This window comes from Macaca fascicularis, chromosome 1 (assembly GCF_037993035.2).
Source record: "Macaca fascicularis isolate 582-1 chromosome 1, T2T-MFA8v1.1".
Lineage (NCBI taxonomy): Eukaryota > Metazoa > Chordata > Mammalia > Primates > Cercopithecidae > Macaca > Macaca fascicularis.
The window spans coordinates 225,716,879-225,743,882 of NC_088375.1; the positions used below are offsets into that span (position 1 = coordinate 225,716,879).

Below are 27,004 nucleotides of genomic sequence, written 5' to 3' on the forward strand. Positions count from 1 at the left end.
GACTGTCCTTTTTATTCTGTCTTTGGTCGTTTCTAAACTCAGGCCCCAGCCTCTTGTATTTCTGTTCTTGGTGATCTTGACTTTCCAGAGTTCAGTTATTCTGAGATTGAGGTCGGGGGCGGAGGGCTGGTCTGGGAGTCTCGGAGTCCTCCTGGAGGCTCTCTGAGAGTGGGGAAGAGCCGAGACCTTACTCTGCGGTTCAAGCATCTTTCACATAAGCCTCGCTGAAGAATGTCAGGTTTTGAAAATCTCTGGGGAATGTCAGGTTTTGAAAATCTCCTGGCGTCCTGTGCTGAACTGTGGGCAGGAATCCTAGGGGCTGTTTTCCTTTTCTCCTACTCCCAGATCAGAGCACCAGATACTGCCCTAATTATAGGTCCTTTCTATTAAAAACTTAAGTGCCTTCCAAGGACTGCGAGCACAGTCAGCACTTTGGCAGAGACAGGTCACCTGGGTGTCACACGGTGAGGCTACAGGGCTGTAAGAGTCGCTTGACCTTCAGTTGTGCACTGAGGCCGGCTGGTTCTTGAGAAACGAAGTGACCTGCTTCTCAGCTATGCAAGTAAAAACTCTTTGCAACACATCATTCAAACTGTGGCTCAAATGCTGCAGGGCCCCACGGAACAGGGCCCCGCCTTGCTTTCCCGGCAGCATCCCGTCTGACACTGTCTGGGTCCCGTGATGACTTGGCTGGGTGTGGGCAGCGAGTACTCGGGAGATCGCGTGTACTTGAAAGGAGTCGAGGCTGTACCTATCTTTGCAAGAACCTGTTCTCTTTCCCTTCTTGTCTTTAAAAATATTCAACATAGTATATTTTTTAAACGATAACAGAACCTGGTCCAGCTTCTGTGGAAAAGAAGGATTGCCCAACAAACCTGAGTTGGGGGTTTTTCTGTTTGGTTCTCATTAGGGACCCTGTGGGGGTCGCTTGAACCTGGGAGGTCAAGGCTATGGTGAGCTATGACTGCAGACAGAGCAACACCCTGTCTCAAAAAAGAAAGAAAAAAAAAAAAGAAAGAAAAAAGAAAAGAAAAGCAACTTATTCATCTTGTCTGTTGAATGTGACCTGCCTGCCTCTTAAAAGAAAATAAAATTACCTGTATCCAAGCTAGAGAGGGAGTTTGACAATTTATTCTCTGGAGTTCTCAGCATTCAGACTAGTCTAAGGGAATTGGTTAAACCTGTCTAACAGGTTCATCTGTTGACCTAGATCTTCCTAGACTGTATTGCCAATGACCTTACTAAGGACTCTCCAATGTATTTCCAGTAAAATTTCTTTGGAATATTAGTTTATTGTTTGCAGGATCTATTGATGTGAGAAATACCACCTTCAGGCATAGATACGTGATTATCCACTTTTTAACCATTTCATACTGCTGGAATTCAGTCCTCTTCAAAGCTTTCAGTTTTGGAAAGTATTTTAAAATATGACAACACAAAAGTTGATATCCCTGTTCTAATGTGCGTTTAGGAATTCAATTTTTTTAAACCCACAAATATCCTGAAAAATGGACAAAAGACATACTCAAGCAAAATAGTAACAGCAGTTGATAAATATATATCATATACCATTAATATTCAAAGCAGTGTAAGTTATAACAATAAGGTACCATTTCCTTATTTAATTAGGAGGAAAAAAATAGTAAGGCAGGGCTGGGCGTGGTGGCTCATGCCTGTACATCCCAGCACTTTGGGAGACCAAAGTGGGCGGATCATTTGAGGTTAGGAGTTTGAGACCAGCCTGGCCAGCATGGGGAAACCCCATCTCTACTAAAATTGCAAAAATTAGCCAGGCATGGTGATGCATGCCTGTAGTCCCAACTACTCAGGAAGCTGAGGCAGGAGAGTCGCTTGAACCTGGGAAGTGGAGGTTGCAGTGAGCCACAGTCGTGCCACTGCACTCCAGCCTGGGTGGTAGAGCAAGTCTCCATATCAAAAAAAAGTAAGGCAGAATACAAACATGATAAATGCCAGTTTCACTGGCATTTTTCTACAGTATTATTGATGGTGTGAATTGAAATAGTCTTTGTAGAAAGTATTCGGTTCATACCCCTTGATCCAGTAATCCTATTTACCAGAGCCTAGTCTAAGGAGATAATCTAAAATACATACAAAGCTTTATGTACAAAGCTGCTTGTGAGGCACTTATCATGGTGAGAATTTGGAAGTAACCTCAATGTCCAGCAGTGGGGGAACAGGAAGTTAAGAGTCTACCCTCCCCTTCTGAAATGGTATGCAGCTCTTAGATACTGGTTTTGAATTCTGTAAGTCTTTTTTTTTAATGATATGATACAATGCGAAGTGACAGAAACCATCGCTAAAACTGATTACAGTCACATAAAGGCAGGAGGTTAGAGAGAATCCTGCACACGCACAAGTTCCTAGGAGAGCACCTGCGTGGCCGCCTGGGGCCCCATCATTATACCTACCGTGGCCCCCTTTCCAGAGAGAGGAGGCAGTTTAGACCTCATCCTCAGGAAACCATATTTCAGCATGAGCTGTGTCTAGCCCCTGATGTTTGCAGAGTGCTATTCCATTCATTAGCCCACTAATCACCAATAACCCAACAGGGCCAGAGGTGGTAGCTCACACCTGTAATCCCAGCACTTTGGGAGGCTGAGGCAGGAGGATCACTTGAGCCCAGGAAGTTGAGGCTTCAGTGAGCCGAGACCACCACTGCACTCCAGTTGGAGTGACAGAGTGAGACCCTGTCTCAAAAAAAAAAAAAAAAAGAAAAGAAAAAGAGGCCGGGCGCAGTGGCTCAAGCCTGTAATCCCAGCACTTTGGGAGGCCGAGGCGGGTGGATCACGAGGTCGGGAGATCGAGACTATCCTGGCTAACATGGTGAAACCCCGTCTCTACTAAAAATACAAAAAAAAAAAAAACTAGCCAGGCGAGGTGGCGGGCGCCTGTAGTCCCAGCTACTCGGAGGCTGAGGCAGGAGAATGGCGTGAACCCAGGAGGCGGAGCTTGCAGTGAGCCGAGATCGGGCCACTGCACTCCAGCCTGGGTGACACAGCGAGACTCCGTCTCAAAAAAAAAAAAAAAAAAAAAAGAGAAAGAAAAAGAAAAAAAAAAGTAACCCAACAGAATGGATGGGTGGGGGGATTACCCTCGTTGCAGATGTGATGGCCCAGAGCTACATAGCTAGTAAGGGAGAGGCTCAGGGTTAGAATCTACTTCTGACCCAGCCCAAGACTCCTTTTAGGAGACTGTGTTGTCTTTTGGCTGTAACAGTTTTTAAAAACTGAAATACAATTTCAACAATAATTTATTTTTAGGCTGGGCGCGGTGGCTCACGCCAGTAGTCCCAGCAGTTTGGGAGGCCAAGGTGGACGGATTACTTGAGCCCAGGAATTTGAGACCAGCCTGGGCAACATGGCGAAATCCTGTCTCTACAAAAAATTTAAAAGATTAGCGGAGCGTGGTAGTGTGCGGCTGTAGTCCCAGCTCCTCAGGAGGCTGAGATGAGAGGATCGCTTGAGCCCAGGAGGCAGAGGTTGCAGTGAGCTGAGATTGCGCCACTGTACTCCAGCCTGGGCGACAGAGCAAGACCCTATCTCAAAAAAATTAAAAAATTATTTTTAGCTTTCCAGATTTCCTAAATGTTACCATATCAGCTTTATCCTCTCCAGTTACTTTTTTCTGAAACCATTTAAGAGTAAGTGACAGGGCCTGGGTGCAGTGGTTTAATCCCAGCATTTTGGGAGCCCAAGGTGGGAAGATCACTTGAGGCCAGGAGACCAGCCTGGCCAGTATACTGAGACCCTGCCTCTACAAAAAAAGGAGAGAGAGAAAAAATTTAAACATAAAATAAGAGTGACATACTCAATACTTCAGTATGTATTTCCAGAAGACAAGCACAATCTCTTACTGAACCGCAGGCATCTACCCAAGCAGGAAATTAATACTGAACAATACTGTTACCTGATTGGTGGACTTTATTGATATGTGTGTGTGTGTGTGTGTGTGTGTGTGTGTGTATATATGTTTTTGTTTTTGTTTTTTTTTTCCCACCCGAGACAGAGTTTCACTCTTGTTGCCCAGGCTGGAGTACAATGGCGCGATCTCTCGGCTCACTGCAACCTCCACCTCCCACGTTCAAGTGATTCTCCTGCCTCAGCCTTCCAGGTAGCTGGGACTACAGGCATGCGCCACCATGCCTGGCTAATTCGGTATGTTTAGTAGAGATGGGGTTTCACCATGTTGCCCAGGCTGATCTCAAACTCCTGACCTCAAGTGATCCGCCCATGTCAGCCTCCCAAAGTGCTGGGATGACAGGCGTGAGCCACTGTGGCCGGCCTTTGTTGAGATTTTTGTCCATGGACTAACAGTGTCCGTGATAGCAAAGGAAAATCTTGGCTTGTATGTTGACTTAATTTTAATATATGTTTATTTTCCTTACATCTGAAACACTTCTCCCGCCTTTCTTGGTGTTCTATGATGCTGACATTTTTGAAGAGTACAGGCCCGTTATTTTATAGAATGCCTCTCGGTTCAGGTTTGTCTGGTACTTCCTCATAACGGGTTCAGGTTCTGCATTTTTGGCAGGATATCCCAGAAACACGTTTTTCTCGTTGCTTTCTACCTGGTGGCCAGCAACTTGGACGTATTCCCTTACTGGTGATGTTAACTCTGATCACTGGGCTCAGGCATTATCTGCCAAGTTCCTGCACTGCAAGTTACTAGTTTTCCTTTTGTAGTTAAGAAGTGTCTTGCTGAGAGGCGTTGGTGGCTCGAAACAGCCTGTCACATCTCCAGCTTTCACCCAAGGGTTTTGTGTCCATTGATTCTGACAGCATTTTGAATTTTTTGGTGGCAGTTGCTTTTTTTTTTTTTTTTTTTTGAGACAGAGTCTCACCCTGTTGCCCAGGCTGGAGTGCAGTGGCACAGTCTCGGCTCATTGCAAGCTCTGCCGCCTGGGTTCCTGCCGTTCTCCTGCCTCAGCCTCCTGAGTAGGTGGGACTACAGGCGCCTGCCACCACGCCCGGCTAATTTTTTTTTTTTTCGTATTTTTAGTAGAGATGGGGTTTCAACGTGTTAGCCAGGATGGTCTTGATCTCCTGACCTTGTGATCCGCCTGCCTTGGCCTCCCAGAGTGCTGGGATTACAGGCGTGAGCCACTGTGCCTGGCCGGCAGTTGCTTTTTTAAGGTTGTGTGAGATACTCAGTGTTCAGGGGAAGTCCCTGTGTTTGAGAAGTCCCTTTCTACTGTGTCTTGGCTGGTGAGGCGGCTGCCACAGACGTCCCATCTTTGACTTTCATGTGGTGTGCCTGAGTGGCTGTGTGTTTACCACGTCCACCTGAGGGAGGCCAGAGCTGCTGGGAGGGGTCATTTCTCCGCCTCCCATATAAGGGGACCTCCTTTCCAAGAGCGGCGCAGCCCTTCCTCCCCGCACGGTGGTGGGTGCCTGCGTGATGCCAGATCAGGGTCAGCAGGGGCGAGGTGACCACCCGCTCCACCAGGACCTCTATGGTGCCAGGCATCAGCTGTGTGACCTGTGAGCATGGGGGGGCAGCTAAAGGGTCGGGGCAGCTCATTTGGGGGTCAGAAGGAAGGGTCCTGGCCGACCGGGTTTTCCTCGGGCGTCTCTGAGTTTCTTCTGGCCCCGCCAAGCTAAAGGTGGGTGTGGGTATAACTCCAGCAGGGTCCAGCCCCTGTGCCTCTCACACACATGTTCATCCACCCTTTGGAGTTTGCTTAGGGTTACAGAGGAAGCAAGAGTCTGTGACCCCCATGTTTACTATAAAAACCCTGCTCTGGGGGGAGCGGGAAGTCCCAATGTAGCAAAAAGGGGAAACCTGGGCCTGGAGCTGGAAGGTTCTCGGAGTTCTCTAATTTGTTTTTTGTTTGTTTTGAGATGGAGTCTCGCTCTGTCACCCAGGCTGGAGTGAAGTGGCATGATCTCGGCTCACTGCAACCTCCACTTCCCAGGTTCAAGCCATTCTCCTGCCTCAGCCACCCAACTAGCTGGGAATACAGGCACACACCACCATGTCTGTCTAATTTTTTTGTATTTTTAGTAGAGATGGGGTTTCACCATGTTGGCCAGGCTGGTCTCGAACTCCTGACCTCAAATGATCCACTTTCCTCGGCCTCCCAAAGTGCTGGGATTACAGGTATGAGCCACCACACCTTTTTTTTTTTTTTTTTTTTTTTTGAGACAGAGTCTCACTCTGTCGCCCAGACTGGAGTGCAGTGGTGTGATCTCTACTCACGACAGCCTCTACCTCCCAGGTTCAAGTGATTCTTCTGCCTCAGCCTCCCAAGTAGCTGGGATCACAGGCGTGCACCATCACACCCGGCTAATTTTTGTATTTTTAGTAAGGACGGGATTTCACCATGTTGGCCAGGCTGGTCTCGAACTCCTGACCTCACGTGATCCACCCGCCTCGGCCTCCCAAAGTGCTGGGATTATAGGTGTAAGCCACTACACCCGGCCTGAGTTCTCTAATTTGAAATGAGCTCACCGTGGCACTGCAAGGACGAGCCAGTGGCAGAGCTGGCCCATCTCCCCAGGCAGTGGCATCTGAATGAGGGATGGATGCAGTGGCCACATCCATGTATATATCCAAAATAACAATCATGGAACTGGTTTCGTTATTCCCCATAAGTTTTCTGAGGTGACTGGTGAAGGTGGCAGTGCTGCCCTGTGTGCAGCAGGAAGCCCATGGCAGGGGCCTGAGCACCAGCAACTTGGCAGGAGGTGTGAGAGCTCAGGCTGCCCCTTGACCTTCAGCCGAGCTGCCCATCCCTGAGCTGAGGGCTACAGACAGTAACACTAGGGCATGAGTGTGTATCTGAGAGTTCCTTTGGACATTCCTCTCCCCTTCTGCAGGGTGACCTTGTGGTGGCCTGGCCCAGTGGCTGACTCCCTGAACTTCTCCCAAGTCCCTGACCCTCTGCCCCTGGAGCTGGACAATAAGTGTCCATTATTCTCAGGGAAGAAACCTCCTCCAGGCAGCCTCTCACCAGGCCTCACTCCCTACGGCTGGGCTTCCCCCAGCCCTGCTGTGTCCTGAGGTTTTTAAACTGGCATATTGTTGCACAAGAGTTTGGTTCTCAAAGCATTTTCTGAGTTATGTTAACATCCCCAGGCCTCATGGTACCTACACCAGGCATGGTGTGTTTGGCCCAGAGAAGAGGCCTGCTTGTTTTCCCCCAGCAGGTGCCAGCCCCCAGAGATCTGTAGGAAGGATGAGGTTTGAGGTGGGGAAAAGGTACAGGAATCCCAGGGTTGGAGCTGGTGATTGAGCAGACCCTGCTTTGAGCCCGCTTCAGTCTAACCTCTGACCCCTTCCGGGCAGCGGGGATGGCGTTCTAAGGGTCTTTGAAAACCAGTGGGCCGCTTTTCAGTATAACTGTGCATTTGTGTGTGAAGTGGAAATGTGTCTCCCTGTCTGCAGGTGTCCCCACCCTCACTCTGGTGGGGATAGGTTCCAGAACCACGCAACTGAAGATCCCCAGTTGGGCAGGGCTGGGAACTCCCAAGGACCCGCTCTGAAAGGCAGGGAAGCCGAGAGCATTGCTGTCCTGGGGACAAGTGGCCTGGTCTGACTGACACTAGGCCGGCGGGGAATTCAGGTCTCGCAGGTGGTTTTTTCACTGCTTGGCTAATCCCCGGCAGTACTTCCACTTCCTTTCTCTGGAGGACATTTAAAAACAAAAGGTGTCGAGTTCCAAAAAGGGCTAAGCTCCTGACAAGTATGAATGGCTTTTTGTCGGTTTCTCCTCCATGAGCTGGTGGAGGGTCCTGGCCCAGCTTTGCCAATCTGGGCATTGTGGGGGTAGGGAGTTTCCAAGTCATCCGTGACCTGTAAGACTGGGGGCCCTAGGAGCTGGGATGGTACCCGCTGCCGGGACACGTGTCTCTTCTGTCTAGTCTGTAGAAAACCTCTGCAGTGTTTACTCAGGCTTCCCTAACAAAGTACCACAGCCTGGGGGCTTAGACAACAGAAATTTATTTTCTCACAGTTCTGGAGGCTGAAGTGCAAGGTCCAGGTGAGGGCAGGACTGGTTCTTCCTGAGGCCTCTCTCCTTGGCATGTATATGGCCATCTTCTCCTTGGGTCTTCCATTGGTCTTCCCTCTGTAAAGATCTGTGTGCTCATCACTTCTTGTTTTTGTTGCTGTTGTTTGTTTTTTTGTTTTAAGACAGTCATGGCCGGGCATTGTGGCTCACGTCTGTAATCCCAGCACTTTGGGAGGCTGAGGCGGGCGGATCACCTGAGGTCAGGAGTACAAGAACAGTCTGGCCAACATGGTGAAACCCTGTCTCTACTAAAAATACAAAAATTAGCCGGCTATAATGGTGGGTGCCTGTGATCCCAGCTATTTGGGAGGCTGAGGCAGGAGAATCGCCTGAACCTGGGAGGCGGAGGTTGCAGTGAGCTGAGACCACGCCACTGCACTCCAGCCTGGAGACAGAGTGACATTCCATCTAAAAAAAAAAAAAAAGAAAAGAAAAGACAGGGTCTCACTCTCATCCAGTCTAGAGTGCAGTGGCACAGTCACAGCTCACTATAGCCTCAACCTCCTGGGTTCAAGCAGTTCTCCCGCCTCAGCCTCCTGAGTAGCTGGGACTTCAGGTGTGTGCCACCACACCCGGCTAATTTCTATGTTTTTTTGTAGAGACAGGGTCTCACTTTGTTGCCCAGGCTGGTCTCAAACTCCTGGGCTCGGGCGATCCTTTGGTCTCCCAGAGTGCTGGGATTATGGGTGTGAGCCACCATGCCCGGCCTTTCCTCTTATAAGTTATGACAGCAGAGTCACATTAGGTTAGGTTCCACTCTGTTGACTGCATTTTAACTTAATCACCTCTTGAAAGACCCTGTCTCTCAAATACACTCACATTCTGAGGTTCTTGGGATTAGGACTTCAACAGATGAAATTTGTAGGGGACGCAGTTGAACCCTTAACAGCCTCTGAGTAGGGAGGAAGCCGACTTGGAGTCTGGCTTTTGTTTCTAGGCAAATACAAGTTGGAGCTGGGGCCTGGACACCTCTGGGAGAAGCTTGTGGTGCCCCTGCCACATCAGAGTTACACTCAAGTTACAGAGTTACCTTCCTCCATCCAGGCAGGCTCAGCCTGGCCTCCTCCCAGCCTGAGAGTCACAGGTTGAGAGAGGAGGGGCCTTATTGGTCACCTCTTCTAACCCACATCCCCACCTTGCACCCCCACCCAGCACCTGTCATGGCACCCCCTAAACATGGGCACTCACCTTCTCTCGGTGGAAGCTGCCTATTCAGCCCCCGGGTTTAGGATTGGGCAGGACCCCGCCCATTCCTCCGGCATCTAACCACTTCTCCACCACCAGGTCCTCTTCAAGACTTTTTAAACCATTTGAGGATAGCTCAAGGCCCAGCGTCTCTTCACATGCTCCTGAGGTGCCCTGGCACTGGTGCCAGCCTGCCAGTCTCAGGTTTAGAATGTGGGCTGCATATGGCCACTCACAGGCAGACAGCAGCAGCCATTGGCTGTTCTGAGCCACCCACATCTGAGCAGCAGGACGACCCCTCCAACCACATGAATTTCTAGGTTGTAATCAACTAAATCCCTTGGTCTTTTTCATGTGTGCAGTTATTAAGCCCTGTGTTACTTGTTCTGGCTTTATTTTTTGGGGGTGGTGGCTTCCCTTATGAAGGAGGGAAAAACTGTTAGGTGTTACATGTCAGTACGGTGGTTTTTTTTTGTTGTTTTTTGGTTTTTTTGAGACGGAGTCCCACTCTGTCACCCAGGCTGGAGTGGGACTCTGTCTCAAAAAAACCAATCTTGGCTTACTGCAAGCACGATCTCGGCTTACTGCAACCTCCACTTCCCAGGTTCAAGTGATTCTCCTGCCTCAGCTTCTCCAGTAGCTGGGATTACAGGTGCCCGCCACTACAGCTGGCTAATTTTTTGTGTTTTTAGTAGAGGTGGGGTTTCGTCATGTTGGCCAGGCTGGTCTCAAACTTCTGACTTCAGGTGACCTGCCCACCTCGGTCTCCCAAAGTGCTGGGATTGCAGGCATGAGCCACCGTGCGTGCCTACATGTCAGAACTGCAATACGCATTTCTAGAAAGCAGGATTTATGCCACACATGTGTTTGTGGAGCACCTATCAGATTTAGACTACCTGCAGCTCGGAATGGCCCCCTGGCTGGAGAACTGCTCTGTTTATCCTTCTGATAGTTCCAGAAACACCAACTTTCTCCTTACCCTGTAGTCAGGAACCCAGAGCACTGTCAGCTCCTTATCGTTTTCATCCTACGTCTGGTGGTGTCGTGGAGCCAGTTTGAGAGACACGATTGTTACATTTTAGGGAGTTTTGTGAGCTGATTGTTAGATACGACCAGTACTAAAAACTAGATTATATTAAAAACAAAGCTGGGCCTGGGGCTCCTGTCCGTAGTCGTAGCTCCTTGGGAGGCTGAGACAGGAGGATCACTTGAGAAAACATAGTGAGATCCCATCTTAAAAAATAATAGACTAGGCATGGCGGCTCATGTCTGTAATCCCAGCACTTTGAAAGGCCAGGGTGAGAAGATCACTTGAAGCCAGGAGTTTAAGACCAGCCTGGGCAATAAAGCAAGACTTTGTCTCTACAAAAAGCAAAAAATAAGCCAGGCATGGTGGCATGTGTCTGTAGTACCCCCTACTCTGGAGGTTGAGGTGAGAGGATTACTTGAGCCCGAGATTTGGAGGCTGCAGTGAGCCATGATTGTGCTACTGCACTCCAGTCTGGGCAACAGAGCGAGACCCTGTCTCTGTCTCTAAAATAATAATGGTGGTTTTTTTTTCCGAGATGGAGTCTCGCTCTGTCACCCAGGCTGGAGTGCAGTGGCACAATCTCGGCTCACTGCAACCTCCACCTCCCTGGTTCAATTGATTCTCCTACCTTAGCCTCCTGAGTAGCTGGGATTACAGGCATGCGCCACTATGCCCAGATAATTTTTTGGATTTTCAGTAGAGACGGGGTTTCACCATGTTGGTCAGGGTGGTCTTGAACTCCTGACCTCGTGATCCGCCCGCCTAGGCCTCCCAAAGTGCTGGGAATAATAAAATAAAAATTTAAAAAGCCATAAATATTCAAAGCTCATCATGTGATAGCTATTTTACTCTTTACACACTTGAGGTTGTTGCATCTATCAAATCTGTGTGGTGAAAATACTATTTAATGGTGTGCTGCGTGCATCTGTTTCCAACTACACGTGTTGGTGGCTGGAAATTGGCCATGGTGGAACTATTTACACATGGAAGTTGGCAAAGACTACAAATCAAGGCTTGATGGCTTGATTTATTGCTTTGTTGATTGTGTAGAGCAGAGGTCAGCAAAGTTTTCCTGTAAAGTAAGTGTTTTCAGCTTTTTGGGCCATGCAGCCTCAGTTGTAACTGCTCAACTCTGCCTGAAAACAGCGGTAGACAATCTGTAAATGACTGAGTGTGGCTGTGTTGCAATAAAACTTTATCTAAAAAAAACAAACAGTGGGCCAGATTTGGCCTGAGAGCCATAGTTTGCTGGACCCCTGATCTAGACTTAAAAAAGTAATGGAGAAGACGTTAAAGGTATAGATTAAACTTAAGTGTTACTCATCTCTGAGCTTAAGAAGAGATGGCAGCTGTGTTGGGGCAGGCAGAAAAGCCAGTATGGAAAGAAGAGATGAGAAGAGACAGGATCATGAAGCAGAAAAAAATTGAGGAAACACTCTCCCAGTGTGGGGGGAAGAAAACTCATACCTGATTCAACCAAGAAATTGCTCATGTCACTAGTTGGTGACAACGTATGTCTTGTTTTCTATTTCTTATTTCATTTTCATCTTGTTAAGGGAAATGAAAGCATCAATTAACTTCATGCCACGGAGCTCTCTCATTTGCTGATTGCATCCACAGGTTGGCAAAATCCAGGGTTTGGCTGAAATCAACAAAAGCATTCTGTGAGAATCAGTTGGCTGCATGGAATGGACGATAAAGAAGGAGTATTATTATTATTTATAAATTGTATGCTTCACATCCTGCGGGTGAAATTTATACATTTCTATGTGTTTGTGTAAACATGCATACATGCACACCTGCATACGTCTTTGTTTTTCTGGAGAGCCAGCTGTGAAATGTTCCCAACACACCATTGTCCATGCCTGTACATGAGTCAGTCTGGCCCAGCCTGCTTTGCAGGATCATTGGACCATTCCACTCTCTTCATTCCCACCGGCTCCCTGATTCTACCTCTTACCTCCTCTCACTTAAATACCACTCCCGCCCCGGCAGCTTCTGGCCCTCACACAGCTGCTCCTCCTGTGTGTTCAAACAACCCCTCCCTGTTGATCAGGCCCACATTCTTATATTCTTTTTTTTTTTTTTAGACGGAGTTGCGCTCTGTCACCCAGGCTGGAGTGCAGTGGCACAATCTCAGCTCACTGCAACCCCTGCCTCCCGGGTTCAAATGATTCTCTTGCCTCAGCCTCCTGAGTAGCTGGGATTACAGGTGTGCACTACCACGCCCAGCTAATTTAAACCCACATTCTTAACCCTTTCAAAACCCACTGCCTATTTGACCTTCCCTTTGGTTATTTCCCAGCACAAACTCAGTATCACAGAAGAAATGTACCGCTGTGTAGCTTTAGTACTGCAACCCTAAAGTTACAGAGTGTGGGTCTGTGTGGTCCCCCGGTTTCCCATACGGCTTGTCGGGGATGTAGAGGGAGCCCAAAGGAGTGATGTGCCGACTGTGACCCTCCCAGGCCCAACTCAGAGGGGAATCCCCTATTTGAGTGACCCCAGCCCCCTCCAGGGAGACTGTTCCTACATACAGTGCTCACCCCCTTCCCAGAATTCCTTAGCGGAATCCTGCAACTGTAAAGTAATGAGGAACAGCACATTACGACTGGAGGATTGGCTTGGTGGCACTTTAAAGGCCACTTGCTTTTTTTTTTTTTGAGACAGAGTCTCACTTCGTCATCCAGGCTGGAGTGCAGTGGCACAATCTCAGCTCACTGCAACCTCCACCTCCTGGATTCAAGGGATTCTCGTGCCTCAGCCTCCCACTAAGCTGGGATTACAGGGATGCACTACCACACCCGGCTAATTTTTGTATTTTTGGTAGAGACGAGTTTCACCATGTTGGCCAGGCTGGTCTCGAACTCCTGACCTCAGGTGGTCCACCCGTCTCAGCCTCCCAAAGTCCTGGGATTCAGTCATGAGCCACCTCGTCCCGCCCATCATGAGTTTTAAAACAACCCTTTCTTACCTTTTATGGGTGGGGTTTTTTTAATTGTTTTTTTTTTTTTTTTTTTTTGAGATGGGTCTTGCTCTGTCGCCCAGGCCGGAGTGCAGTGGCGTGATCTCGGCTCACAACCTCTGCCTCGCAGGTTCAAGTGATTCTTCTGCCCCAGGCTCCCAAGTAGCTGGGATTACAGGCACGCGCCACCACGCCCAGCTAATTTTTGTACTTTTAGTGGAGACGGGGTTTCACTGTGTTGGGCAGGCTGGTCTCAAACCCCTGACCCCAAGTGTTCCGCCCACCTTGGCCTCCCAAAGTGTTGGGATTACAGGCGTGAGCTACCGTGCCTGGCCTTTTGTGGTCTTTTTGCTCCAGTGTCTCTGTGACTGCCAACAGGACACGCTGCCTCCTGCCACCGAGGCCACTGAGGGTGACGTGACTCTGCCATCAGCACTCCTGCCCCTCCCTACAGAGGCCAGTGGGGACTGGAGAGCGCTGCAGAGGGAATGGTTGGCCAGAGCCCCTCTGTTCTGGAAGCATCCTGCATGAGGCCTTCCCAGTCCCAGGGAACTGACTTTTCCCTGTCATCTTCGTCCCTGCCCTGCCTCCTCTGCCAGCCCTGCAGCATTTGGGAGAACCCCTTGAAGCACAATTCTCCTGGCCTCATTCTGGCCTCAGATTCACGTTGAATTTTGATCTCATAGTTATCATAGTATCATTCCTGTTTACCTAAGGCTTTGCCCTCCAGGCACCTGACTTAGGACAGGGGTACTGTGTCTTCTTCCTCGGACAAACCAGACGGGCCCAACGCAGCACCAGTGTCTGCACCACAGGCCTGAACCCTGGGACAGCAGAACGTGACAACAGTCATGACAGCAGCAAACACTCACATACCTGCCTGGCCATGTGCTCTGTACACACATGTATTTGTTTATTCTCGTAACGACCCTACAATGACACCCTGCAGTCACTGTGGTCATCCACACTTTGCAGAGAACCTGGCGTGTTGAGGCTAAATAACTTTCCCGAGCAGGGGCAGAGCTGGGACTTGGATCCAGCCCACTACACTGAAATCCAAGCTCTTAACCACCCCACTGGCTGCCTCTCTCAGGAACCCTGTAGCCTTTGTGTGCTCCATTGCTGTGTAAGGAACAGTCTGGTTCAGGGACTACAGGGAAGGGGCCTACCCCTGGCTGTGTGGCTGGCTGTGGGAGAGCACTCTAGAAAACTGTGCCTGGGCCGGACATGGTGGCTCACGCCTATAATCCCAGCACTTTGGGAGGCTGAGGCAGGTGGATCACCTAAGGTCAGGAGTTCGAGACCAGGCTGGCCAACATGGTGAATCCCTGTCTCTACTAGAAATACAAAAATTAGCTGGGCGTGGTGGTGCACGCCTGTAATCTCAGCTACTTGGGAGGCTGAGGCAGGAGAATCGCTTGAACCCAGGAGGTGGAGGTTGCAGTGAACTGAGATTGTGCCATTGCACTCCAGCCTGGGTGACAGAGCGAGACTCCATCTCAAAAAAAGAAAAAAGATAACTGAGCCCAACACTGCCCTTGGAGGGGCCCCTACCTGAGCTTTATGCTTTCAGAGGTCCCCGTTGACCCTTGCCAGGTTCCATTCCCCGCCATTGCGTAAGAAGTCCTCAAGGCCGAAGGGACGTGCTGCTCAAAGCTCACGTTCCCCCTCCTAGAGCCGGCCGAAGGTAAGCAGAACCCTGGAATTCCCCGCCCAGGCAACCCTAAGCCCCTGACGTGTGCACCTCTAGACCCAAGGGCTGACCAAGGGGTGCTGATGGTTTGTGGCACATTTGCACGAGCATGGACAGGTGTTCGCACGCTGGTGCCCAAGGCTTCCCGGAACAGAAACCAGACAGGCCCCACGCAGCACCAGTGTCTGCACCACGGGCCTGAACCCTGGGACAGCAGGACGTGACTCACAGCAGTCATGACAGCAGCAAACACACACACACCTGCCTGGCCATGTGCTCTGTACACACATGTATACAAAACTTTTTTCTTTTTTTGAGATGGAGTCTCGCTCTGTCACCCAGGCTGGAGCACAATGGCACAATCTCAGCTTACTGCAACCTCTACCTCCTGGGTTCAAAAGATTCTCCTGCCTCAGCCTCCCAAGTAGCTGAGATTACAGGCGTGCACCACCACACTCAGCTAATTTTTTTATTTCTAGTAGAGACAGGGTTTCACCATGTTGGCCAGCCTGGTCTCGAACTCTGTACACACGTGTATGAAAAAGCAGCTGGGCACACGCTGGGAGCTGGCTGTCCCACATCACTCCATTCTAATGCCAGTCCCTGAAGAATTCTAAAGTAGAGCCAGACTCCTGGGGCAACACCTATCCCTTATTTTCCAGGGCTACTGTGCCATCCGGGCTCCGGAGAGCACCATTCCCTTTCTGAAGGGCGTCCTCTGTCATTTTGTGAGGGCTGACATTGCTGGGAGCCATGGCCTGACCCCAATGCCTCTTTCCTCCTTCCTCAGCTGGGGGATCCCGCTGGTCATCACTGTGGCAGCCGTCGCCCTGAAGAAGATTGGCTACGATGCCTCGGACGTGTCTGTGGGCTGGTGCTGGATTGACTTAGAGGCCAAGGACCACGTCCTGTGGATGCTGCTGACGGGGAAGCTGTGGGAGATGCTGGCATACATATTGCTGCCCCTGCTGTACCTCCTGGTCCGGAAGCACATCAACAGAGCGGTAGGCGCTGCCCTCAGAACTCAGGGCCCTCCTCATGGCCTCTATGCCCAGGTGCAAGGCCAGGTGTTGAGTTTGACCACCCGAGGGGACAGGCTGCGTCTCTGGGGACAGAACCAGTGATGGGCCAGAGGGGACCAGGCACTTACTGTGCTCCATACATGGATAGTGCATCGGTTCCTGCTGCCCCATTAGGAGCCGGGTCCTTTTGCTCCTTTGTAGATAAGGAAAGGGAGGCTTAGCTGATTAAGGGCCTGCCGGGGCGCAGGGCTCCTGCGGACAGGGCTGCCGTGTCCTCGGTCACGGCCCTCTCCTGCCCCCTGGTGGACGGCCTGTAGTGGCTGCTTAAACTTGAGAAGTTTAGCTAAAAGGGGAGGATGGACCCAGGACCGGGCTGCCCCAGGGAAGGGAGGACTGTGGAATTTCACAATCAATGATGCAAATAACTCACCTAACTTTGCTTAGTGATTTATTATATCCTAAATGGCAGAGTTTTCCAGAATTCAGAAATCAGTAGGCTGGGCTGGCTGGAGAGCCTGGGAAAGCAAGCATGGCTTTCCTCTGACACCTTGGCCCAGTTCCTCCTTGTCCCTGCCTCCCAGTCTGCATATGTGAACTAGGGGCTTCCTCTTGGCCACAAGCAAACGCCTGCAAAAGGCCACAGATTAACCCATTCATTGATCCACTCGACCACTCATACCGTATGTTACTTTAGTTTTGTTTATTTATTTTTTGACAGGGTCTTGCTCTGTCGCCCAGGTTGGAGTACAGTGGCACCATCTTGGCTCACTGCAACCTCTGCCTCCCAGGTTCAAGTGATTCTCCTGCCTCAGTCTCCCGAGTAGCTGGGATTATAGGCACGTGCCACCATGCCCAGCTAATTTTTGTACTTTTAGTAGAGGCAGGGTTTCACCATGTTGGCCAGGCTGGTCTCGAACTCTTGACCTCAAGTGATCTGCCTGCCTCAGCCTCCCAAAGTGCTGGGATTACAGGTGTGAGCCACTGTGCCCAGCCTCATTCAGTATGTTTTTACTGAGCATCTACTAGCACCAAACTGTGTATAGCATGGGGGTTTATCTTGAGGACTCGGACATGGATCTCGCCCTCCCGGAGTGAGGCAGAAGTGCAAGTAACTACAGGCAAAGATTCAATGTGAGGAGTGGCTGGGGCAGTAAGATAGGTCCAGAGGAAATGCTCTAAATTCAGACTTCCGGGCTCATCCTGCAGGCTTGCTGGTGTGAGTTCCTGTGTTTCTTTTTGCCCTCTGAGTTTTCAGGGCTGAAATTGTAGGAGAGTGTGTACCCATCTTGTAGGCCATTCTGTCCACCCAGCAGCCATTTCTGAGCCAGGATGCACCTTGCAGCTGTGGCCATCTGGACACCTAATCTCCGCCCTCCACTCCCATTGTGTCTTCTCGCATCAAGACCTCTAGTTTTCTCTTCTTTTTACTTGGAAATTTAACCAGTTCTCACCCGCCCTAGACCCTTCTTCTGCCTCAGTTGGACTCCTTGCTGGAGATGGCTGTGGGACTTCCCAATTGGTCTGAAATCCTTTTTGGACTGGGCACGGTGGCTCATGCCCATGATCCCAACACTTTTTGGGGCCGAGGTGGGTGGATCACGTGAGGTCAGGAGTTCCAGACCAGCGTGGCCAACATAGTGAAACCTCATCTCTACCAAAAATACAAAAATTAGCTGGATATAGTGGCACACGCCTGTAGTCCCAGCTACTCAGGAGACTGAAGTGGGAGAATCGCTTGAACCCAAGAGATGGAGGTTGCAGTGAGCCGAGATTGCGCCTCTGTACTCCAGCCTGAGTGACAGAGTGAGACTCCACCTCAAAAAAAAAAATTAAAATTAAAATTAAGGCTGGGCGCAGTGGCTCACACCTATAATCCCAGCACTTTGGGAGGCCGAGGTGGGTGGATCATCTGAGGTCAGGAGTTCAAGACCAGCCTGGCCAACGTGGTGAAACCCCGTCTATGATAAAAATATAAAAGTTAGCCAGGCATGGTGGCAGGTGCCTGTAATCCCAGCTACTCAGGAGGCTGAGGCAGGAGAATCACTTGAATCCAACAGGCAGAGATTGCAGTGAGCCGAGATTATATCATCGTACGCCAGCCTGGGCGACAGAGCAAGACTCCATCTCAAAAAAAAAAAAAAAAAAAAATAGCTGGTGTGCTGGTGCATGCCTATAGTCCTGGCTACTTGAGAGGCTGAGACAGTGAGGCAGGAGGATCGCTTGAGCCTGGGAGTTCACTGTATTCCAGCCTGGGTGGCAGAGTGATTCCTGTCTCAAAAAAAAAAAAAAAAAAAAAAAAAAAAAGAAATCCTCTTTTGTCTTCTTATAGCCTTTTATTAACTGTTGGTCTCCTGCCTGGGTGATGGATGCCCTTCTCACCTCCTCTTCTTTTCCACTGCCCTGGGAAGTTTCCGGGACCCCGATGAAGGCTCCCAGGCGTTCCGCCAGGCCCTGCCCAGGACTCTCCTCTACAGATGCCCTTTGTGTGTCTTTCTTTCTGCCTTTCCTTTGGCAGGGCAGGAAGCCTGCGGGGCTGAGGCTGACCCCTGCGGGTGACAATGGGTCCTCTTTTCCAAATCAGCAAGTGTTTCAGAAAAACGGGGTAGCAGTGGGCAGGGAGCTGAGAATGTGCTAGTTGCCTCTAGCTAGGAAAGAGCCAAGAGTCGGTGAGCTGGGACAGGCACCGCTAGGAGCAGACTGCAGCCAAGCTAGTGGGCAGTTCGTGCAGCAGTCCCACCCTGTAGCTCCCGTACTTGTTTCGGAGGGGTGCAGCGGGAAGTCCAGCTCACTGGGCTGCTGCTAAAAGCCATAGGAGGAGGAGGAGGAGGAGGAAGGCTCTGAGCAGGTGAGTTGCAGAAGCTTGGGGGCTCAGAGATGCCACGATGCACCAGTGACTCCACAGGACACCAGGTGCTGGCAGAAAACCTTGGGCACTTCCCCTCCCCTGGGCCTTCAGCGTCCCAGGCACAGGACCAGCTCAAAAATGCATTTTTTGTTTTCGAGGCAGGGTCTCACTGTGTTGTCCAGGCTGCAGTGCAGTGGCACGATCTTGGCTCACTGCAACCTCCACCTCTGGATTCAAGCTGTTCTTCCACCTCAGCCTCCCGAGTAGCTGGGACTACAGATGTGTGCCACCACACCTGGCTAATTCTGTTTTTGTTTTTAAGGCAGAGTCTTGCTCTGTTGCCCAAGTTGGAGTGTAGTGGCAAATCTCAGCTCACTGTAACCTCTGCCTCCCGGGTTCAAGCAATTCTCATGCCTCAGCCTCCCAAGCAGCTGGAACCACAAGCATGCGCCACCATGCCTGGCTAATTTTTTTGTATTTTTAGTAGAGACAGGTTTCACCATTTTGGCTAGCCTGGTCTTGAACTCCTGGCCTCAAGTGATCCACCTACCTTGGCCTCCCAAAGTGCTGGGATTACAGGCGTGAGCCACCGTGCCTAGCCTAGTTTTGTATTTTTAGTAGAGACGGGGTTTCACCATGTTGGCCAGGCTGGTCTTGAACACCTGGCCTCAAGTGATCTGCCCACCTCAGCCTCGCAAAGTGCTGGGACTACAGGCATGAGCCACTGCTCCTGGTCAATGCCCAGCTAATTTTTAAATTTTTTGTAGAGACAGTGTCTCACTCTGCTGCCCAGGTTACTCTCAAATTTCTGGGCTCAAGCGATCCTCCTGTCTTGACCTCCAAAAGTGCTGTGATTTCAGGCATGAGCCACCACTCCCGGCCAAAAAAAGCACATCTTCATTATGAGTAGTTTCATCTATTTTTACAAATTCAGCTTTGATCTGGAAGGAATCTCCTCCTTCCTCTCATGAAAGACATTCTCTAGGAGGAGGAAAGCCAAGACTGGCTCAAGATCACGTTTTTGTTCTCCTCCTGGAGAGGTGGGTGGGCGGGGGGCACAGCAGGCCCTCCCTGTGCAGGGAAGGGGCTTGCATTCTGGAGGGGAGGACAATGATAAGCAGTAAGCCGGAGGAACAAGGATGAATGATGTCCTGGGACTGAGGGTGAGACAAACTATGGGAAACAGACTAAAATAAAGAGCGGAACGTGAGGATGGGACTATCTAGGAAGTGCCTGTGTAGTTATTTATTTATTTATTTATTTATTTATTTATTTATTTTCTTATTTATTTTTGAGCTGGAGTTTTGCTGTTGCCCAGGCTGGAGCACAGTGGCACGATCTCGGCTCACTGAACCTCCATCTTCCAGGTTCAAGCGATTCTCCTGCCTCAGCCTCCCAAGTAGCTGGGATTACAGGCATGTGCCACCAGGCCCAGCTAATTTTTGTATTTTTAGTACAGATGGGGTTTCAACATGTTGGCCAGGCTGGTCTGGAACTCCTGACTTCAAGCAATTTGCCCGCCTCGGCCTCCCAAAGTGCTGGGATTCCAGGCATGAGCCTTCATGTCCGGCCTCTGTGCAGTTTAAATAGGGGCATCAGGCCTTATCCAGAAGGTGCTGCTTAAGCAAAGTCTTGAAGTGGGCAAGGGGGGAGCCCCAGGGACAGATGGAGATGGGCATTCCAGAGCAAGGGAGCAGCCAGTGCGGAGCCCTGGGGTGTGGGTGCTGTGCGTCTGCAGTATAACAAGGAGGTCGATGTGGCTGCAGGGTTGACCTCGCTGTGACCATAAGGGTTGACCTCGCTGTGACCATAAGGAGCGTGTGGAGTGGGGAGCACTGAAGAGCTCCGAGTGGAGGACTCGCTGGAGCAGACCGGTTTTCAAGCAGCCCTGCTGCTTCTGTGCTGAGAATGGACCGCAGTGGGGAGCAGGACGGGGTGACAGGGCGGAGGAGGGAGCCCATCCAGAGAAGCGGTGACACAGCCTGGACACGGGGCAGTGGCAGAAGGTGGCAGAAGTACCCAGAGTCTGGATCTGTTTTGAAGTTAGAAGTTGGCACGGTGGCGGCTCATACCTGTAATCCCAGCACTTTGCGAGGCTGAGGCAGGAGGATTGCTTGAGTTCAGGAGTTTGAGATCAGCCTGGGCAATATAGTGAGACCCTGTATCTATTTTAAACAAACAAAGAGGGCCACAGGACTTGCTGGGGTGGGATGTGGGCTGTGGGACAAAGAAAGGGCTCAAAGCAGAGCCCCAAGGCTTTGGCCTAGGCAGCTGGAAAGCTGTTGTTTCCATGAGCTGACACCAGGAAGGGAGCATTGGCCTCAGGGGTCAAGATCTGTCTTCTGTCTTGGACCTGAGCTGTTTCAGATGACTTTGAGACCTCCACATGGAGATGGGGACTGGGCGGAGGATCTAGCAGTCAGGGGTCAGGAAAAGGATCCGGGCTCCACCGCCCATCTCCCCTACCTCCCTGAGCTAGTTCAGGTCCCTGGGAAGACCTGGGCACCCCGGGTGGATGTGACGGCAGGGTGCCCATCCGCTCAGGTCTGCCTTCGCTGTCCCCACACAGCACATGGCGCTCTCTGAGTACCGGCCCATCCTCTCCGAGGAGCACCGCCTGCCGCGCCGCTGCTCCGTGGCGGACAAGAAGCTGGTGCTCATCCCGCTCATCTTCATCTGCCTCCGGGTCTGGAGCACTGTGCGGTTCGTGCTGACCCTCTGTGACTCCCCCGCGGTGCAGACGCCGGTGCTGGTCGTTCTGCATGTAGGTCTGCCCTCCCTGGCCCTTGTTGTCATCCCAGCCCCCAGAGGAGGCACAGCCTGATTCCTTCCCGCAGCACAGTGGCTGCACCCCAGTGTCGGCCAAGGCACAGCTGCAGGGAGGGAACTTGGCCCCACTGTGCTGTGCCTTCCTCTCTGCCCGAGACAGGACCTTGAAGAGAGGAGACAGAGTGGGATCAGTGTGGTCCGGGGTGGGGAGGTGCTCACCAGTGGCCTAGGAGTAGCCCCAGGAGAGTTGACTGCTCCTGGGTCCTTCCCAGCCCAGAAGATCTGGAGCCCTGCTGGAGGCCCACTGCCAAGGTCATCCCAGATCAGCCATGGCAGGGAGGATGGGGGGAGGTGCTGGGGTACACAGCACTTCCCAGCCACCCCATGTGTGTGCATGTGTGTGTGTGTGTGTGTGTGTTTCTCAGCCATTTCTCTTTTTTAGGGGGGGCTCAGGGACAGAGTCTGGCTCTATCACCCAGGTTGGAGTGTGGTGGTGGGATCTCGGCTCACTGCAATTTCCACCTCCTGGGTTCAAGCGATTCTCCTGTGTCAGCCTCCTTGTTGCTGGGACTACAGGTGCACACCACCACGCCCAGCTAATTTTTGTATTTTCAGTAGAGACAGGGTTTCACCATGTTGGCCAGGCTGGTCTTCAACTCCTGACCTCAAGTGATCTGCCTGCCTCGGCCTCCCAAAGGGCTGAGATTACAGGCGTGAGCCACCGTGCCCAGCCTAGCCGTTTCTCTTAATTGGAAGAATTAAGAGAACGTGTGTTTCTGAGACCAACTCCAGCCCCATGCTCACAGCTCCTTTTCTCCTGACAGGGTATCGGGAACACGTTTCAGGGAGGTGCCAACTGCATCATGTTCGTCCTCTGCACCCGCGCCGTCCGAACCCGGCTCTTCTCTCTCTGTTGCTGGTGCTGCTCTTCTCAGCCTCCCACCAAGAGCCCGGCCGGCACTCCCAAGGCGCCCACGCCCTCCAAGCCAGGAGAGTCTCAGGAATTCCAAGGGACCCCAGGGGAACTTCCAAGCACCTGAGCTTTTGTCCTTTCTAGTTCTGTGCATAGGTGCCGCCTTCCTGGGGGTGGGCGCTTCTGTGCGTCCCTGCTGCAGGGGCAGAAGTGCATGTCTGCTGCACCGGAAGCCCCGGGTATTGATGCTCTCGGCTCCACTGGGAGAGCAGCCGCCAACTCAGCTTCTTCTACCTCCTGGATCCTCAGGCAGCAAGTTCCACCTGTACCAGTGTCCTGGCGCACTGGGGTGGGCGTTCATCTGCATAAGGGTAGCAGTGAGATTCAGGGAAACCAGTGGTCCATGACTGCAGCCACGGGGCCTCCACCCAGTGGACCTTGGTGTCCTGAGGGCCACACAGCACTGCACAGCACTGTTTACAATTTGAGGGATCCACACCTGTGCACCTGTCTTCCGTGTGATTAAATAAGCTGTCGGGGGCCCCAGAGATGTGTCCCCATCCAGACATCATGGTGTTGAGACATCATGTTCCGGGTGTTGAGATTCTCTGGAGAGCCCAGCTTTCCTTGGAAAGTTTGCTCAACAGAGGAACCAGCTGCCATTCACCGGGTTGAAGGTTCCCCTGAGGTTGCGTGGTGGTCACCAGGGGTGGGCACAGCCCAGCACAGCTGCTTAGGGACAGCAGCCTCCCTGCGCCTCCTGGCCTCGCCCTCTGTGGGCTGCTAACCCTTGCTGTAGCTTGGGTTTGAGTGTCAAGCAAAGGCCAGAATCCACACTCCTGCCCCCACCTGTCAATCACTTCAGACACAGGTTCCCTCCTTCCAATTCCAAGGCTGGAACAAGGGCAGGAAGAGGCGTCTCAGGGAACCCCTGAAGACCCCACTGTCCCCCCAGCTCCTTTCTTATAATCCTCCTGTTCTTGGGGAGACCAAAGTGGGTGAGCGGGGAGGGATTCTGGCTTATTTACTTCTTAGTTTAGTTTTTTGTAAGTTAAAGTGGCCGGAGAGATGAGTAATCCAAATATGATTCCTCAGGCCAGGCACAGTGACTCCCACCTGTAATCCCAGCACTTTGGGAGGCCGAGGCGGGCAGATCACCTGAGGTCAGGAGTTCGAGACCAACCTGGCCAACATGGTGAAACCCGCTCTCTACTAAAAATACAAAAATTAGCCAGGCTTGATGATGCGCACCTGTAATACCAGGTACTTGGGAGGCTGATGCAGGAGAATCGCTTAAATCCAGGAGGTGGAGGTTGCGGTGAGCCAAGACCACGCCATTGCACTCCAGCCTGGGCAACAAGAGTGAACTCGGTCTCAAACAAACATTCCTCCCTGAAGGTGAAGGTTTTAAGATTGAGATTCAGCTTTTTGTTTTGTTTTTTGAGAAGGAGCCTCATTCTTTCGCCTAGAGCTTATGTGGTGGTGCGTGCCTGTAGTCCCCACTACTCAGGAGGCTGAGGCGGGAGGATCCCTTGAGCCCAGGAGTTTGAGGCTTCAGTGAGCTGGGATGGCACCACTGCCACTCTAGCCTGGGAAACAGCAGGACACTGTCTCTGGGAAAAAAAAAAAAAAGGATTCAAAAGGATTCGGCTGTTTTGGTATTCAGTTGGGGTAAGTGGCGGCATGGATCATGGAGCAATTTTTTACATTTAAAAGAAAAGAATTGAAAGTAAGCACTTGTATCTCTATTTTTATTCTGTGGCTCTTCCACAAACGCTTTTGTCTTATTTCAGAAAAAGCTGCTCTGTTTAGTCACAGGAGCCATTGGCAAAGAATGGGAAGTGGAGATGCTACCTCCAGGGGCTTGGCGAGAGAAAGTACAGCTTTACCTGTGATAGGTGGTTTCCCTTGGAATCCATCGGAACTCGACAAAGCATGCTTTTCTGAGCTTAGTAAAATGGTTCTGGATCAAAACCGAAGTCACATTGTGCTGCTGATCCCTGTTTGACTCTCAAAACCAAAATCTGTATCAGGAAAGGAATAATCATTTAGCAGACTGAGTCCAAAATGCTGATTTTTGGTTTCCTGTGAAAATGGATTTCTGTTTCTTTTTTTTTTTGAAATGGAGTTTCACTGTGTTGCCCAGGCTGGAGTGCAGGGGTGTGATTTTGACTCACTGCAACCACCGCCTCCAGGGTTCAAGCAATTCTCCTGCCTCTCAATTCCAAGCTGCTGGGATTACAGGCACCTGTCACCATGCTTGGCTAATTTTTTTGTGTTTTTAGTAGAGATGGGTTTTCACCATGTTGGTCAGGCTGGTCTCGAACTCCTGACTTCCACCTCAGCCTCCCAAAGTGCTGGGATTGCAGGCATGAGCCACTGTGCCTGTCCAAGAAAACAGATTTCTTGATGGAAATTAGCGAGACAAACATCCCCTTAGGATTGAAAGAGAGCTCTGGGCTGCTCCAGGGAAAGCCACTCGGCAGAGATAGACTCTGTAAGTGAATTCTGGACTCCCCTAAGGACATTACAGCAAATCTCTGGGTATGTCTCTGGTAAAGACCCTCACTTGAGCTTCTAGAAGGCAGCAAAAATTCAGGAATTTGCTTGCGGCAAAAGAGAACATGATTTACAGAGAAAAGAGAAAAGACAATACTAGGACACAGAGGAATAGTGTTAGAATCAACCCTGCTCAGCAGGGGCCTCCAGAGCCCTCCCTGCTGTACCCAAGCCAGGGCTGAGACGTGACTCCCCAAACAGGCTGGCCATGGTCAGGAAAGGCCTGTAGAGGGAGCTGAGGGCTCAGAAAACACCTGCTCTGGGTGCCTGGGCTCAAGTTCTCATTCCGTTTCTTTGATGCCACTGGCCACTCTATCTGCTTCTGTAAAAACCTCCAAAAAGTTACACATCGGGTATCTAATTCAGCTTCCTCTGCTGCCCACCTCTTGCCACAGATGAATGATCACTGTGAATGGTGGTGACCAGGTGGGCAGGGCAGGGGCTTGTCTGAGTGCCTTAGCCCAGGCCTCTGGCCCACTGACCTTGAAAACAGCAATATCGCCTCCTCCTTAGATCCAGTTACCAAGTCAGTCTAGCTGGGTGGGTAGTGCTCAGACAGAAAGACTGGATGGGAAGGAGGTCACATCCTAAAAGTCCAGGAGGGGGCCAGGCACAGTGGCTCACGCCTGTAATCCCAGCACTTTGGGAGACCAAGGTGGGGGATCACCTGAGGTCAGGAGCTCGAGACCAGCCTGGCCAACATGGTGAAACCCTGTTTCTACTAAAAATACAAAAAAAAAAAAAAAGCCAGACGTGGTTGCGTGTGCCTGTAGTGCCAGCTACTTGGGAGGCTGAGGCAGGAGAATTGCTTGAACCGGGGAGGCAGAGGTTGCAGTGAGCCGAGATCACACCACTGCACTCCAGCCTGGGTGACAGAGTGAGACTCCATCTCAAAAAATAAAACAAGTCCAGGAGGGGCTGTTACTTCTCTTACTTCTTTTTAATGTATTTATTTTTGTGGGGCAGGGTTTTGCTGTCTGGAGCACCACACCCAGGCTGGAATGCAGTGATGCAGTCATGGCTCACTGTAGCCTCCGCCTCCCAGGCTCAAGCGATCCTTCCACCTCAGCTCCCCGAGTAGCTGGGACCACAGGGCTGGCTAAATTTCGATTTTTTGTAGAGGCAAGGTTTTGCCATGTTGCCCAGACAGATCTCGAACTCCTGGGCTCAAGCGAAGGGCTGTTACATCTGATGAGGGCAAAAGGGGCTGTGCTCCTTGGACACTTTGCACAGCCCCAGTGGGCTTCTGTCTCCTCTGTTAGTGTGGTTAATGTTTATCTGCCTGCATCCCCTAGTCACCCAAGTGTAAGCTCAGCCATAACACGTTCTGCAGCCGGAACATTGTCCTCAGCTCAGCGTCCCTCTCCCATGCACTTTCTGAACTTTGGTCTTTTAACTAGGTTTACCAGCCGCTGTCTGCCTCTTTGTGCTTTTGAGGTGTTTTTGGTTTGTTCTGTTTTGGTTTGTTTTTTTTTTTTTTTTTTTTTTTTGAGACGGAGTCTCGCTCTGTAGCCCAGGCTGGAGTGCAGTGGCCGGATCTCAGCTCACTGCAAGCTCCGCCTCCCGGGTTTACGCCATTCTCCGGCCTCAGCCTCCCGAGTAGCTGGGACTACAGGCACCCGCCACCTCGCCCGGCTAGTTTTTTGTATTTCTTAGTAGAGACGGGGTTTCACCGTGTTAGCCAGGATGGTCTCGGTCTCCTGACCTCGTGATCCGCCCGTCTCGGCCTCCCAAAGTGCTGGGATTACAGGCGTGAGCCACCGCGCCCAGCCTGTTTTGTTTTTAAATAAAGATTATTATTTGACCCAGGCTGAAGGTACAGACAGAACTCTTCACGTGTCCACAACAAGAAAAATTGTTTTTACAAACTTCTAGTCGTGGCATCAAAAGTGCGAGTTTTTGCATCTGCAGAATTGTAATACAAGCCCTGATGGGGGGGAAGCTGAAGTTTTACTGTTTTAAATTAAATAAATAAATTATTTTTCTCCTAT

The 27,004-nt window shown here is 50.9% G+C and overlaps 1 protein-coding gene and 1 long non-coding RNA gene across 4 annotated transcripts in view; one reads left to right on the forward strand and one right to left on the reverse strand.

Moving 5' to 3' along the window:
* The window catches only part of GPR157 (G protein-coupled receptor 157), a 76,031-nt gene extending 52,350 nt beyond the window's left edge, over positions 1 to 23,681 (forward strand). For 2 of the 3 annotated variants that reach the window (XM_065530103.2, XM_005544857.5), the window contains exons 2-4: positions 15,696 to 15,909; positions 21,342 to 21,536; positions 22,366 to 23,681. In XM_065530103.2, coding sequence (XP_065386175.1) covers positions 15,696 to 15,909; positions 21,342 to 21,536; positions 22,366 to 22,581 — 625 coding nt within the window. In that variant the 3' untranslated portion in view covers positions 22,582 to 23,681. The remainder of the gene's footprint in view (positions 1 to 15,695; positions 15,910 to 21,341; positions 21,537 to 22,365) is intronic. The other variant, XM_005544858.5, reaches the window with a different exon arrangement.
* A 2,375-nt stretch (positions 23,682 to 26,056) lies between these two features.
* On the reverse strand, positions 26,057 to 27,004 carry LOC141408890 (uncharacterized). The gene is made up of 2 exons (XR_012426434.1): positions 26,785 to 27,004; positions 26,057 to 26,466 (listed from the first exon to the last, which is right to left on the reverse strand). It is a non-coding gene; the product is annotated as an uncharacterized lncRNA (long non-coding RNA).